Genomic DNA, 14,574 nt, shown 5'->3' with positions numbered 1-14,574 from the left:
AGCGTAAGCCATGAAATCCTTGTATTTGTTTCAGAAGGGTAAGTAATTTTATAATATTAGTGTCAGCGTAAAAATATTTTGATATTTTAAAATTGAGCTTTGCAAGTTTGTAAAATAGGAGTTTTGTGTAAACGAGATTCGTAAGAACATTCTACTGATAAGAACAACATTTTTTCATTTAGATGCTGAACTGTAACATCTCATCTCCAGAAGAATATTGCTTATCAGCGTCAAAGTTAACAACATTTTTAGATTTAAAAATGTAAGGACTTAATATCTTTTCAATGTGAAAAGTTTAAAATAATTAACCCGCATAAACTTCATTAATCATAATCACTTAATCAATTATAAAAATCGGTAAAAACGATGAGTCGTATTTTAGATTGGAAAACACCCCACTCACTGAGCGATTTTGAATAAAACCCTGCTAGTATAAAAAGAGTAATGGTAGTCAAACATGACTCTAAAGTTTATTTTAAGCTGTCTCTGATGTCCACAATTGACATGCTTTTCCCTTGTACCTTCATTAAGAGGCTAAAGTATAAGTAACAAAATGATTAATATCAGTTAGTTAAAAAAAGTATTTCGTCATTTGATTAAGAGAGGAAATAGTGAAGCAGCTCATGATAAAACTAAATAATCAGACGCATTCACTAAAAAATTTGCAGAGATAAAATTTATTATTTCTATAGTTAACATAAAATAGCATTAAAAAAAACAAACAACTTATTTTAGAACATATTTTCGCTTGCTGGTTGGAAGGATTAGAAGGTTGAATTTTATCCCAACAACGACTTTGTTGAACCAGCAGCCTTTTTCGTGGTGGTTTCACCATACGGTTGTTACCAATCTCCTTTTTTTAGTTTCTTCCAATTACTTTATGTTCGAAGCCGCGTGATCTAAATTCTTAACCATCTGTAATATCCTCTCTTAAATAAACTTTGAACGATCAATTGTTAAATATTACATCACTGATAATAATAATAATAATAATAGTAATAATAATAATAATAGTAGTAGTAATAATAATAATAATAATAATAATAATAATAATAATAATAATAATAATAATAATAATAATAATAATAGTAATAATAAAGCGTAGTTTGTGAACTTGTTAACCCCCGAGAGATCTTGTTAGCGATGCTAATTTAAAATCCAGTATAAATTTTGTTTGCATAAAAGCTTCCAAAAATAAGTTTTAACTATGGAATTCCTATGATGAGGTGATTTAAGATAACAGTCTGGTGAAAAACAAAAAATCATTTTAGAATGACTCTCCAGTAAAAAACCAATTTACTAAAAGAATAAAACAGTATGTAACTATTTACATCGACTTTTATAGAAGGCTTAAATACAACTAGCCAATTATTGCAACCATCCGAATTCTTATGATCATTCAAATAATAATCTGTAAAAATATAAAGAATAAAGACCAACGTGACAATTTAGCATCCTACAGTTTTGCGTTACAAAAGCTTTTAGATCGGAACTCTATGCAATATTACTCGTCTAAAAGAAAACATTCATAACCCGCAATTAAAGGTAACGAAAATTAGGCGTTTTTTCGAAATTTTCGTTTTTTTGATGAACTCTCTGCCAAACTTTTAAACATTTCTCGTGAGATGTTTTCTCGAAACTGCAGTTGTCGAATTACTTTGAAAACGCGGAGATTTTTGAATGAAGTTGAATCGCGATTCGATTAGGCTAAAAGTGATTATCACTCAAACCTTCGTAGGTTAAATTTGGATAATTTTGGTGTCATGTTGATCCGATTCGCTGCCTTTTGCAAGGAGATGCCGAAACTTCTTCATCTGGTGAACTTATGTCATCTTCTTCGTCATCATCAGGATAATCAACAAGACTGGTAAGAAGCTATAAAAGGAATGTTTACTAATTATTTTCGTGAACTAATTAATTTTGAAATTTGTTCTTTATGACTTACGTTAGGGTATTTGAAATTTTTTCCATTTTGGATATTCAGTTTGCCCAGTAAATTGGAATGATGAACCAGTATGTTAAAATAAATTTAACCCCAAAGAGTTTGATACCAAATGATTTTTAAGGTACCCGCCAGTCAAATTGGTGTGTAAAAACCTATTATTCTTCAGAGGGCTGGCGGGGACCCACAAAGTTAAATTAGGAGAGCTATACTATATAAAAAGTTAAATTAGAAGAACTATATTCAAGCCTTCCTAACTTTTTAGAGATTTTTATAGGAAAGGGGGTATGCCCTCCCCTAAGTGGAGGGAATGAGGGTAAATGTCATAACTACTACGTATAACTGAGACAGATTTGATTTTCTAATTAGGCCAAGTTATATAATTTAATAATAGGTCTAAGGACTTCTATATTGTTAAGGTGTGTTTAAAATGAGGGGTGGAGACATAAAAGTTAGATGGGGGTTGTGGGTGGTGGTGCAATAGACATTTATCGTTGACATTATTCATAAGTATACAAAATTAAAATTTCAACATAGTTTTTCTGAAATTTACCACTTTATTTTCTAGAGAGAAACAAAAATATTGTTGATATAAATATTGACTTTATGACAAGATTTATATCATGTTATCTTTTTTCTGTTTTTCTATTGCTTCACATGCTTGTTGCAACTGCTCCTTTGTTGCTGCACCACAGAGCCGGTCTTGTCTTTACTGCACAGAGTAACAGTTCCTGTTAATCTTCCTCATTGTGAAAATAGTTCACTAATTTTAAAACAAGCTTTACAGCCCTTTCAGAGCTGTTTTTAACAACTTCCAGTTTGAAAACTTTTTGAATTGACTAACAAAGCATAACAGAGAAGCCAGAGTGATTAACCAAAGTTTGTTGTCCACTTTTGGTCAGGTTTTAGTAAAGTGAAGATGAACCAAGAGTTCTCTCCACTCAATGGTGTTGTTTCTTGTTAAGTGTAGTGCTTTGAACACACTTGACTTTTCTGAATGCTGAAACTAGTCAGGAGCTGGTTAGACAATGTTTCTACAATATTCTCTTGCTCTACATCAGGAAGATCAGGATCTAGGAGGGTTAGTGGATCAATATCTGAATAGTAAATAGAGTTTGCCATAAACTGAGCATGCAAAACACAGCCTGGAGCTCAAATAATCCTTAGTGTCATTCCAGTTTGTCTTAAAATGTATAAACATCAAGTTTTCTAGAGGTGCAGATTTGCCTATGTCAATTTGCTTCCAGAAATGTTTGATAAGAAGCTTAGAAATATGCCTTCTACATGTAAGCCCCTGTAAAATAGAATCCTGTCTTTGGCTAAACCTGATATTAGTTCTAGAATGCCTTCCAGTACTTGAAGCAGTTGTATCAAGACAATCGCTTCACATCATCACACATTCCATAGTCTTCTAATGACTTAGCTAAAACATTATACTGAGCAGCTTAACGTCTCTAACAACAATACCTGAGATAGCAATCCTCTCTCTTTTTGCTTTCTTCCCATTAATGATATTTTCAATTATTTCTCCATTAAAGTAAAATATTGTTTGAAAAAGTGCCTCCTCAGCAGCTCTTTTAACCACTCTCTTGTGCTGTGCAGCTTTTTCCTGAATGGTTTTCTTATTTGCTTGCCAATTGGTTAAATAAGACAAGGAAAAGTCTTTAATATATTCACCTGAACTAACAATTAAATCTGTACATACACACATCAAATCTCTGGATGAAATATTTTTGTGGTTTGTCATTGGTTGGGTCTACCTGGGTGATGTTAAAAGAATAATCCGAGTCTATGCCAGTATTTACATCACTGGTTTCTGAGAAAAAATCAAGTTCTGTAGTCAAATAATCTCTCTCAACAAACTGTTCATGCTTCAATCTTCCCTATTGTCTTTTTTCCATTTTCTGCCTATAGTGTTTGTATTTTTTCTCTCAAAAGTTTCATATCTGTATGATATGGGTCCACATTAAGGCTGGTCTTCTTTAGAATATCTTCGATACTTTTCATAGCAATCCAGAAAACCTTCTCTCCTTTCTTTTTAAAATCTTGTCAAGTTTTTCCTGCTACTTTTGAGTTCTTATTCTTACTTTTCTTTAAACTCTGCAAGCTGTTTATAAGATCAGTGATATCCTTTCTGTAATGTAATATAAAGTACATATAGAAGTTAAAATTGTACACCCATATCGTCATCCATACACCACACACTAATTATATGATAATTTAACAAACAAATCTAGTTATTTAATATGTAAACAAGAATGAACTTCTAAGTTACACTTAAAATCCTTTTTACAAAAAAGTACCAGTTATGCAAAAAAAAAAAAAACTGCCTCACCCACCCTTATTTAAAATCTTGTATTCACCTATTGTAATTACAAATATTATGGTAATTCTCTGAACTTACCTTATACTATAGTCAGACATTATCCCATCTTTGAAACTCCATCTATCCGAGGTTTCTTTACTGAGAATAAAATGTATTTTACTGAACAGTTAGAAAAACAAAACAATTTCCTATATGATTGTGTACAATAGCAGTCCCAATTTTTGCACAGCAATAATCTTTTGTGTTGGAGTTATTTTGTCCCTAGATCTTCTAAACTGAAAGTGGAGAATAATTTCTGCACTTTTAAAAAAAATTGTTTCTGGTAGACTCTCCTTAAGTTTCTTTTCTTAAAAAAGATATGTCTTTGTTTTAAGCCTAACTGATTTTAACATTTTTTTCTAAAAAGGACTCAACAGTATTTTGATTTAAATACAAGAAGTATTCATTGTCTTCAAAAAATAAAAAAAATATTTAGCTCTTATAATATTTGCTAAAAATTATGCAAAATTATCCTCCTTTTCTAACTAGGGGAGGATGAGCCCCCTTTCTATATGAAGCTCAAAAAAAAAAGAAGAAATGATTAGGTATATTATTTACTTAGAGAATTTGACCCAAATAAAAGAACAAATCAGTCTCAGTTACACATGGTAATATATCATTTTTAGGTAAATATCGGTTTTTTAATCACTTTCAGTTATGCTGAATAAACACATCCATATTTCATTCTGCCCACTACGTAAAATTGATTACTGGGCTAAAATGTAGTATCTAGAAAGAAATTACCCTTCTAAGTTATCTTTTAGGGTCCCTGCTAGCCCTCTGAATAATGATAGGCTTTTACACACCATTTTGACCTTAAAAGTCATCTGGCATCAAACTCTTAGTACTTAAATTTAATTTAACATACCTGGTTCACCATTCCAGGTGTAGGTAAGCTGAATTTCCAAAATATAAAAAAATTAAACATCCTAACACACACATAAAAACACCAAAGTATATAAAAAATATATACAAAAATGTTACAACAAAAAAATACATACTGATTTTCCCTTTGACTGAATTGAAGTTGCTTCCTTGATCTCATCAATTTTATCATTTAAAGATTTATTGTTCGTATCATTGCTGTGATTTTCATTTAAAGGATTGAGTATACTGCTGTTTATTTTTATACCAATCAATGGTTTGTTATTCAATCCTGGAAATTGTTTGTTTGTCAAAAATTTTTCTTCATGATTTTTATGGCTATTAGGGCTAGTTGGTCTCGGTGAATCTGGTAGAACTTTTTGAGTACACTTAGGAACTTCAGGACTACCTTTCCGTACATTTTCAGAGAGTACATTCTTTTGCGGGCTATTAGGTCCACTTTTTGTATGATTTTGAGTTGCTTTTTGAGGGCTTGAAGGTCTATTTAATGAAGGAAGATTATCTAAAAGATCAACATCTTTCAACTTTGCATTTAAGGGTTTCATTGAAATTTCACTGTTAGTTGTTGTATTTAATTCGTCATCTTCAGTATCAAACCAATTTTCTTCGTATTCATCAAGTACACGATCATCACGCTTTTTACGCACACCATCACTTGAATGTATAATTCCAGGAATTTTTTCATCTCTAAAATAACAGACTTCAAGAAAATAAGACATGAATCAGGAAGAATTACTGCAAAAAAGAAAATAAACAAAAAAATAAATGACCTTGCAAAAGCATTCTCTTCTCTGTCTTTATCTTGATCATAGCGAACCTTTAGCCCTTGAAATGTTCCAACATAATTGACATTTGAAAATGCGTCGTAATGGTTTTCAACCACATATGTACACAACGTTTTAATGTCCTCCTTGTAAAAGAAATAAACTATAGGTAGTTTTCCATGCTCTCACAAAATATATTTTGTGTCATTTATTTTCTAAATAAATACTATTTACCACACGAATGAACTCAAACAATTCTATAATGGCAGAATTCAACATGTCATAACGTTCTCCATTTTTTACGAATGCATCTGCAACAGGCTTCAAAAGCTTCCCAACAGTAATGTAACGATTGTACAATTCATCTTTAAGATTAATAATCTTTCGACAAAACCTAAGTGAAGCTACATACAAAAGATAATTTTTTACTTTATGAAGTATGAAGAAAGAGAACAACTATGATAAAAATTACATAAAAATTTATTTATATAAAAAAAATATTTCAAATAAAAACTTTCCCAATTCATTTTCTCCAATTTTTTAAAAAAATTAGTCATACCCAGAACAAGGAATTTGTGCTTCGATTGCATGAGAATCAATACTTTTTTAAGAATATCTTTAGCAAGAATATGTGAACGTATTTGATGGCTGTGATGTACCACACAGAATGTTAAGAGTTCAACAATGTGATCAAGAATAACAGCACGCTCATAATCATCTTTAAAAACAAAAAGCATGCAATAAAACCAAAAAGTATTTAATGATAGATCTGAGTTAAATTTACCAGAAAGCTTGTTTGTATTAAATATAATGACAGCTAATTTGTGAATGCAATAGTGATAAAAAAAAAAGATTTAATGAGAGAATTAAATTACCTTTACCAGAAAGCTCATTTGTATTTGTGATATCAAATATAGGAGCAGTTAATATGTGAATGCAATGACGATAAAAAAAGCCTAAAAACTCAGCCTTTTCCATTTTCTAAAGAAAAGAAGAAAAAAAAAAAAAAAATGAAAACAAAATAAATGAGTTCAAAATAATAACAATCTAACTGAATTCAGAAATATTCTCTAAAGAAAAAGTACGACATCAACTTTAAATTTAATCTGTAGACAGATATAGCACTCAGTGCATTATAATAAAGTTATAAATTTGAGCCAAATATTCTTTTTAACAGTACAAAAAAATCACCATAAAATATTTTTTTGATCATACTTGTTCTATACTTGACAAAATCTTTTGAACATAGAATATCTTAGGATAATACCCTTAGAAAAAAATATCATACATTTGGCCCAAGGCCCATGTTATCTGTGTCAAGTAAATTTTTAATCAGCTGCATTAGAGTAATATCCATACCTAGAAAAAATTAAATTCTTGTCACATAATACATTTAGGATTCTCTTTACAAATTTAATTCCTTTTTTATAGCATTTATATACATATAAAAAAAAAAAAAAAAAAAAAAGGATTTTTGACTGATAGTTTTTTGATAGTTTTGACTGATTTTTTATTCTTTAACTCTTAAGTTGAATTTTTAAAAATATTTAAAAAAAAAAACCAGATTAAAACTAAAACCATTTATTTACAAAACCTTACTGATATAAATATAAAAATACCATTTGAAGAAAAAGACTTTGAACAAAGCAACGCAATAAAGATATTCAACAGCATGGATTCCTACAAACACAAAAATCCTGTAAAACTATAGGTAATTTACATATAAATATAACTGTAAATTCTTGCCTTTTCCTATATATGGGCATGTGAACAATCAATAATAAAAATCATATCAAAATATTATTGTTTTTTATTGAGGTATAAAAAAAAACTCTGTATCATCTTTTACTAATTGTGAAGTTACCTCATCATCTGTGCTTGCTTCTTTAAGAAGATAACTGCGTATCATTGCAGGATTATGGTCACCAATACAATAAATAACATCAATAACAGCACTTTGTATGATCAGGTCATCTAGATTCTAAATCAAAAATAAAAAAGTACCAATCATGTTTTATTTTAATATTTTAAGGGTCATCCCAAGTAAAAACTGGACATAAAATGCACTCATTAGATTTTGTTGAAGTTTGGTACAAATTTGTTACTTGATTTAAAATTTGGTACAGTTATTACTTACATCTTTCCATATAAAAAAAAAAACACTTATCAACATAAAATGTTTGAGATTGGTCTTTATTCAGTCTTTTTTTTTTCATACAGTCCAATTTTTAATCATTTATTATCTTCCTGAATATTATTGTCAAAATCACCTTTCAAGCCTTTCTTTAAGTGATTTTGGTAGAACATGCTCACCATAAACTTCTTCCAATAAAAACAAATGACTTTCAGCAACAGTTTTAAATTAAAGAATGTTTTTTAGAAATTCTTTCTTGAAACAAAATTGGACAATTTTAATGTAGTAAAAAAAGATCTTCTCGACACAACTTTTTAAGTGAAAATTACAAAACAGTAAAGTTTATTGAAAACACTTTCACATGTATGAGTAGTCATGAAATATGTTTAACACTATTTCCTAATAAAAAGTCTTTTTTCCTAATAAAACATTTGAAAACTTTCAGTATAGAAGCATTGGTAGATGCTGTTTTAATTTGGAAAAATATCACTCAATAGAAAGTAATAAAAGAAAAGAGAGAATGAACAAATAAAAACAGTTAAACTATGTAAGATGCTTACCAGAAGAGGCTTCAGGGTTGAAAAAAGTTTTCGATCAAGAAGAATCTGAGATTTAAGATATATAAATTATAAATATTAAAAATATCAAAATAAATTTTAAAGATATAATAATATAAAATAATAATGTAAAAATGAATAAGAGCTCCTATCAAAACAATATGAACAAAATATATTTTTAAAGTAGTATATTTCTTGACAACTATTACAATTATTTAAGACTTATAACAATAAACAGAAAATCGAGAACAGTTCAGAACTTGATTTTGAATTGTTCTGAATTTTTAGTGCAGTGATATTGTTAAAACATGGCTGTCTCATTATAACATCCATTACTTTTTAACATCATCCTTTTGTATGCTTTTCAAAAGTGATTTAAATTGAATTTAAATACAAACATTCAAATTTGTTTGAAACAAATGTTTACTTGTAATTCTAAGAAGTTTTAATCATGAAGGTAAAACTCATTACAGAACAGAAAAGAAATTTAAATTTTGGGTTTGAATAATGGAGATTTGACTACAATGATAAATGCTTGTCAGACAATTATATATATGACAAATAATTACACAAAGTTTATTTTAACAAATCATTATTTTAAAATGACTTATCACGCAAAACATTTGTTTGTATATAAAAAATTTAAATCTGTTTTATGTTTACTTGATATATAGATTTTTAGTGGAGTTTTCGAGCCAGTGGTTTTCTATTAACTATCTTACTATTTCAGACAACATTGATATAAATTAATACAATGACTAAAAATTACCAGTTGAAATGAAATTAAAATGAAAACATTTTAAACACCAACTTAAATTATAAATTTCAAATATACTTAATAAATTTAAATTATACTTGTAAAAAATTATCACGATTTTCCAGTTGCATTGATTGGGATAAGTTACAGAGTTCACGCAAAAGCAAGACCTAGAAATCAAGAAAAATTTGAGATAAAACTTTTTTGACGATGTAAATCAATATTATCGTGACTAAAAAACTCAATTGTTTATTGGTAGTAACTGTGCTGCATTATCCTGAATGCAACAAAAATTTGTAATATACACTAATTGCTCATTGTAAATTTATAGATTTTTTTTAATAATAAAAAAAAGGAAGTTTAAAACAGTCATAAATAAGAAAGGCAACTTTTTAGAAATATTTTTTATGAAAGAGTAATTACTTGTTTTCAAATAATTAGTTTGACAGAAGCATACGAAACTTTACAAAATTAAAAATATTCAAAAAAAGAAGGCTTAAACAAAATTTTCATGAAAACCAAAAATCAACTATGTAAAACCTGTTGTTAGTAAAAGCTACTTTTAATGTGCAACTAATATAGGCATTATACTAGCATATGTAGTCTAAAATGCTAACATAATGTATTTTTTAAGGATTTAAAAGATATAATAAAGAAAAATATATACAATTTGATTAACAGCTATGTAACTGCTAGCTACATATCAGCTACATATCATAGTTATTAGTGACATAGCTGTTAATGAATTTGTTGAAAGAATTGTAGGTTAATTAATCAAAAATATTATAAAATGGAGTTTAAACATTAAAATAAAAAACTTCTTTTAGAGCATATTGTTTCAGATGCAAAATAATATGCTCATAGTAAGCACTACAAAAATACCATCTCTATGCATAATTGTCCAGCCCCTGCTGATTACTGAAACAAAGTATTTTATAACTTACTGCTTCTCTTCGTTTTTCATCAAAAGATTCATCATCTTTAAGTTTAGCAAAAAGTTCATCAAGAAAATGTGGATCTTCCTAAATAAATTTATGTTTTATGCAACATAAATTTTTCAATAATCTCTAAATATGACTTAACCATTAAGATATATTTGAATTGACTTAAACAAAACATTACCTGAATAATATTAACAATGTCTATTTTGTTAAAAAACAAATAAGAATTCATAGTAGACATGTTTTCGTCAAATAAAGATGGTGCTGGCACCAAAATATCTTTTATATACTGAACACGATAAGTTGTATGAATCTTAGTCAAAAGTTCTTTATTAGTGATAGGAATAACTTCGTTAAACTTTACTCCATTTTTTAGAAATTCTCTATGTGAAATAGGTTGTTTTCTACTCGGATCATATTCTAATACTCCAACGATGTCCATAATAATATCTGGCTGAAACATCACTTCAAATAAGGCATTTTTTTCCAACATAAATAGTGATTTAAATATTTGAAATAATGTGTGCAAGCCCTCTGTATTTTCCAAATCTTCACACATGTGAAATAAATCAATAAGTTTTTTAATATATGAGTCATTTTCAACAGCTATTGCCAACTTATCTCTACCTATAGGTGAGGGAAGAACACTTTGAAAAAGTTCTGAGATAACCTCAAGTTTACTAAGTTCACATGAAGGGAGTTCAATAGTAGAAAAATCTTGGACTTCTTCAAATGTTTCATCATTATTGGAAACATGCAAAGCATCTTCATCATCTTGAGGTATGTCAGAATCTGTCAAATTACCAACATCTTGTGTTATATCCACTGAAGGATCAAATCCTTGAACCTATAGAAATAAATAAAAGATGACTTTTTAATTAAGTTATTTCAAAACAATACATATCTAAAAGAAAATGAGTGATTATTAGTTTCACTAATTGTTAATTACACGTCTAAATTTCTTATGCTTCTTCCATTAATTTTGTACCTAAGTTAGCTATCCAAAACACTGCAGCAATATTTTTTTCCATCTTTTGAGAGAAAGTATCTAAAACCTACCCATCCTTTATGCAAACACTAAAACATTTGATTGACAATTTGAATTAACAGATAGCTAACATTTAACTAAGTGTAATATATATATGAATTACATATACAAATAATTTATTTTTATTTGTTAAAATGTTTAAAAGTTGTATATAAAAATCCTATTTTTTAAAGATACATATTTTGTTTTACTTTTTTTTGCATACTTATAATTATGATAATATTTGGCACACTCATAATTATGATAATATTATTTGATGAAATCAAAAGTAATTGTTTTTTAAATTTTTTGTTTATGTCAGTCAATGAGTACTTGCAGTAAGTCAACAAATTATTGATTTTATAAAATCTAATTGAATAAATGATAAAAAATAACCAAAAATAGAATCTTTTATTGAATTATAAATCCTCTACCAGTTAAATAGTATAAAAATGTGGAATTGCTTAGTAGACCAATCAACTGCTAATATTACATGAATGAAAAAGAAAACAGAAATTTTAAATTTTTGTGCTAAGTGTACTGGCATAATAAATGTGAATAAAGAAAGTTTTAACAATAATTACTTTGCTGTGTTAATTATCATTTTGCCATTATCTTGATTTTTATGTTGAATAACTTTAAACTGACAGATGTCATTAAAAATTTTTATAATGGAATGAATTAAACAACAAAACAAGTTTTCTTAATATCAATTTATTGAACAAATTACCTGACAAATTTTCTCCCAAATATCACCACAACCTTCTCTCTCTTGGAAACTTAATGCAAAGTCATTATTAGCTTCTGACCATACAACAAGAGTTTCCTATATAATAAGAAAACTCATAATAATAGTTTTAACAGCAAGTTTTTTAAATATTCATATATACAGCCATATTTTAAATTTACACTAGAGAAGTTGAGCAATTTGCATTTTTCTCTCCTCTAAGATTGGCAAACTAATTCCTTAACAAACTAACTTTAGTGTATTTGTTTTGCAACAAAGAATTCAATAAAAAAATTGCCTGGACTCAATTGAAATATTTTTCACTTTCATTTTCAAATGGGCAAAAGGTTGGGTGCTATTCATAAAATTTTCATAGAGCTCTTTTAATAGAAAAATCAATTTTAATAAATATAAGACTAAATATCAAGGGCAGAAACTTTTAGAGTGTGAACAGCTTTTTTTAAAATGAGAAACTCTAAAATTTTAGAAAATTTTGGGTCAAAAACATTTCTAAAGCAATGAACATTTTGGCATTTCAAAAATAAAAGTAGATACTATGAAATCACAATACACTAAGCTATTTTTTTGAGTATTAGATTTACACATTAGATAAAATAAAAAATTAAGATATAAAAACAACAAGATAAACCATTTAGATAAATCATGGTGGATAAGACTTCAGGTTTTTTCAGATATGTAAAAGAACTTTAAACTTCAAGTTATTAACAAAAAAAGATAATAATACAAAATATAAGATTACAAAACATTACATTGAAAAAAGATTAAAGATCACCTGTTGTTTCTGATAAACTGTATCTGTTAATATTCTGGATTCAAGGAGAACATTTCCTGTTTAAGCAAAAAAAATCAGATATTTCAAAAAACTTTTTCTGTAAATTTTTAAGTGAACAAAAATGAAATTCAGCACATTAAACTTTATGTTCTATTAGATGACATTAGTTTATTTTACTTTGTGGAAATTATGTAAAAAAAAAAAAAAAACAAACAACAACAACAAATGAACATATTTTTCAATAGGAAAGATAAGTTAAAATGTTCTTTTGCTTTGTTATTTTTAATAATAATAAAAAAAAGCTTTAAAGTTAATTATTCTTATAGGAACAGAAAATTTAATAATATTTATACCATTTAATATAGACAAATAACTGCAGTTGTAAGAAACAAAACAAAATAAAAATCATTTGTGATACAGTTATTATTAACAAGTAGGATAAAAGCATTTCTTTATATTTACATAAAGCAAAAATTCATTAATACCTTGCACTATTTTTGCTTTTAAAATTTTTATATTTATAAGTCACTTTATATTTATCTCTCCAATCTATGTTGTTTTGAAACAGAACTTCAACTTAAAATATTCTAAATTGCTTGCTAAAAACCCTGAGCTGAAAAAATTAGTTTATGATGATTAAGATGAATTAGAAAAATAAACTGTTGTTCAAGTGCATTTTAAAATGAAGGTTAATAAGATGTTTTCTCTCACCATTTTCTTCAGAACGAACAATTAATACTATTCCTCTATTATTTGAGCGTTGATCTGTCCCTTCAAAGAGAGTAGAGACATGACCAGTTCCACGATCAATCCACTGCCTATTTTCATTCAGAACGTATAACTTGACTCTTCTTCTGATGTTAGACATATTTACTTTAATACAAAAAGCAAGTCAAATACTCTCAATCTAGCTCTGTATCCGATCGCATGTGTACTTCATTTGAAACAATGTAGATCTAGTGCAGTCGTTGCATATCTTTCCACTTACACTCGCGGGACAACCAGACTTAAATACTATAAGAATGGTGTATTTTTCTCTAATGAATCGTACATCACACTGAAATCGCACTAAAAAAAAAGTTATGTGAACGTGGTTCGGATAAATAAATTCTCATGCGAACCCAACCTTTTGAGATATGATAACAATATATTGAACTGGAGTGCTCAAGAAGAATCCCTAAAATTAAAGGCGGCAATTGCAAAACTCGCCGCTACAGTCCGAACTACTAGAAGTATAAAAGATAGTAGGTAACAAACAAATACAAATACACCTACTATACTAGTATCCCTATCCCCTCTGTTAAAAAAACGCTTGGCTTACCAACAACAAAAACTTTTGCTAATAACTCGATTGAATTTTGACAAACATTTGTTTGGAATTTCAACAGGGTCTTATTTTTTACAAAACTGTTTTCAACTTTTTTTTAAGTAAACAAAAAAGGAATAAATTTACATTAACCTAAAAATAAGTATATAGGAATAGAAAATCCAAAGAAAAGCTGGGAGGAATCTAAAAGGTAGCATATCAAGCTGAAAATTACTCGGAGGTACTTGCAGCTATGTAACTATATCATGTGTGACAGAAAAGAATAATTCTTCCAAAAATCATCTTACTTTCAAATGTCTTAGCTCTAAAGACTCGACGTGTTCTCAGTGATGATAAATGATAAGAAGCAGTTCAG

At 28.1% G+C, this 14,574-nt stretch overlaps 1 protein-coding gene and 1 pseudogene across 2 annotated transcripts; both read right to left on the bottom strand.

Moving 5' to 3' along the window:
* Positions 1-1,248: 1,248 nt before the first annotated feature.
* On the bottom strand, positions 1,249-13,934 carry LOC145182866 (serine/threonine-protein phosphatase 4 regulatory subunit 3A-like). 2 transcript variants are annotated; one of them, XM_090086435.1, is made up of 16 exons: positions 13,604-13,934; positions 12,893-12,948; positions 12,103-12,198; positions 10,527-11,192; positions 10,349-10,426; positions 9,503-9,574; positions 8,651-8,695; positions 7,821-7,937; positions 7,576-7,636; positions 7,245-7,315; positions 6,832-6,937; positions 6,516-6,674; positions 6,191-6,360; positions 5,963-6,102; positions 5,309-5,879; positions 1,249-1,875 (listed from the first exon to the last, which is right to left on the bottom strand). In XM_090086435.1, exons 1-16 carry the CDS (start codon positions 13,758-13,760, stop codon positions 1,762-1,764), a joined length of 2,679 nt encoding a protein of 892 aa, XP_089942561.1. In that variant the 5' UTR covers positions 13,761-13,934; the 3' UTR covers positions 1,249-1,761. The 2 variants fall into 2 exon arrangements, with proteins under 2 accessions (XP_089942561.1, XP_089942562.1); XM_090086436.1 differs by having other exon boundaries at positions 6,838-6,937.
* LOC149889994 (uncharacterized) lies at positions 2,896-4,274 on the bottom strand (annotated as a pseudogene).
* Positions 13,935-14,574: the final 640 nt, after the last annotated feature.

Source organism: Hydra viridissima, unplaced genomic scaffold (genome assembly GCF_058129835.1).
Source record: "Hydra viridissima isolate aposymbiotic clone 2 unplaced genomic scaffold, HvirCarnegie_v1 scaffold_4, whole genome shotgun sequence".
Classification (NCBI taxonomy): Eukaryota; Metazoa; Cnidaria; class Hydrozoa; order Anthoathecata; family Hydridae; genus Hydra; species Hydra viridissima.
Note: the sequence above shows the minus strand (reverse complement) of the source record. Positions and strands in the feature narration are given on the sequence as shown.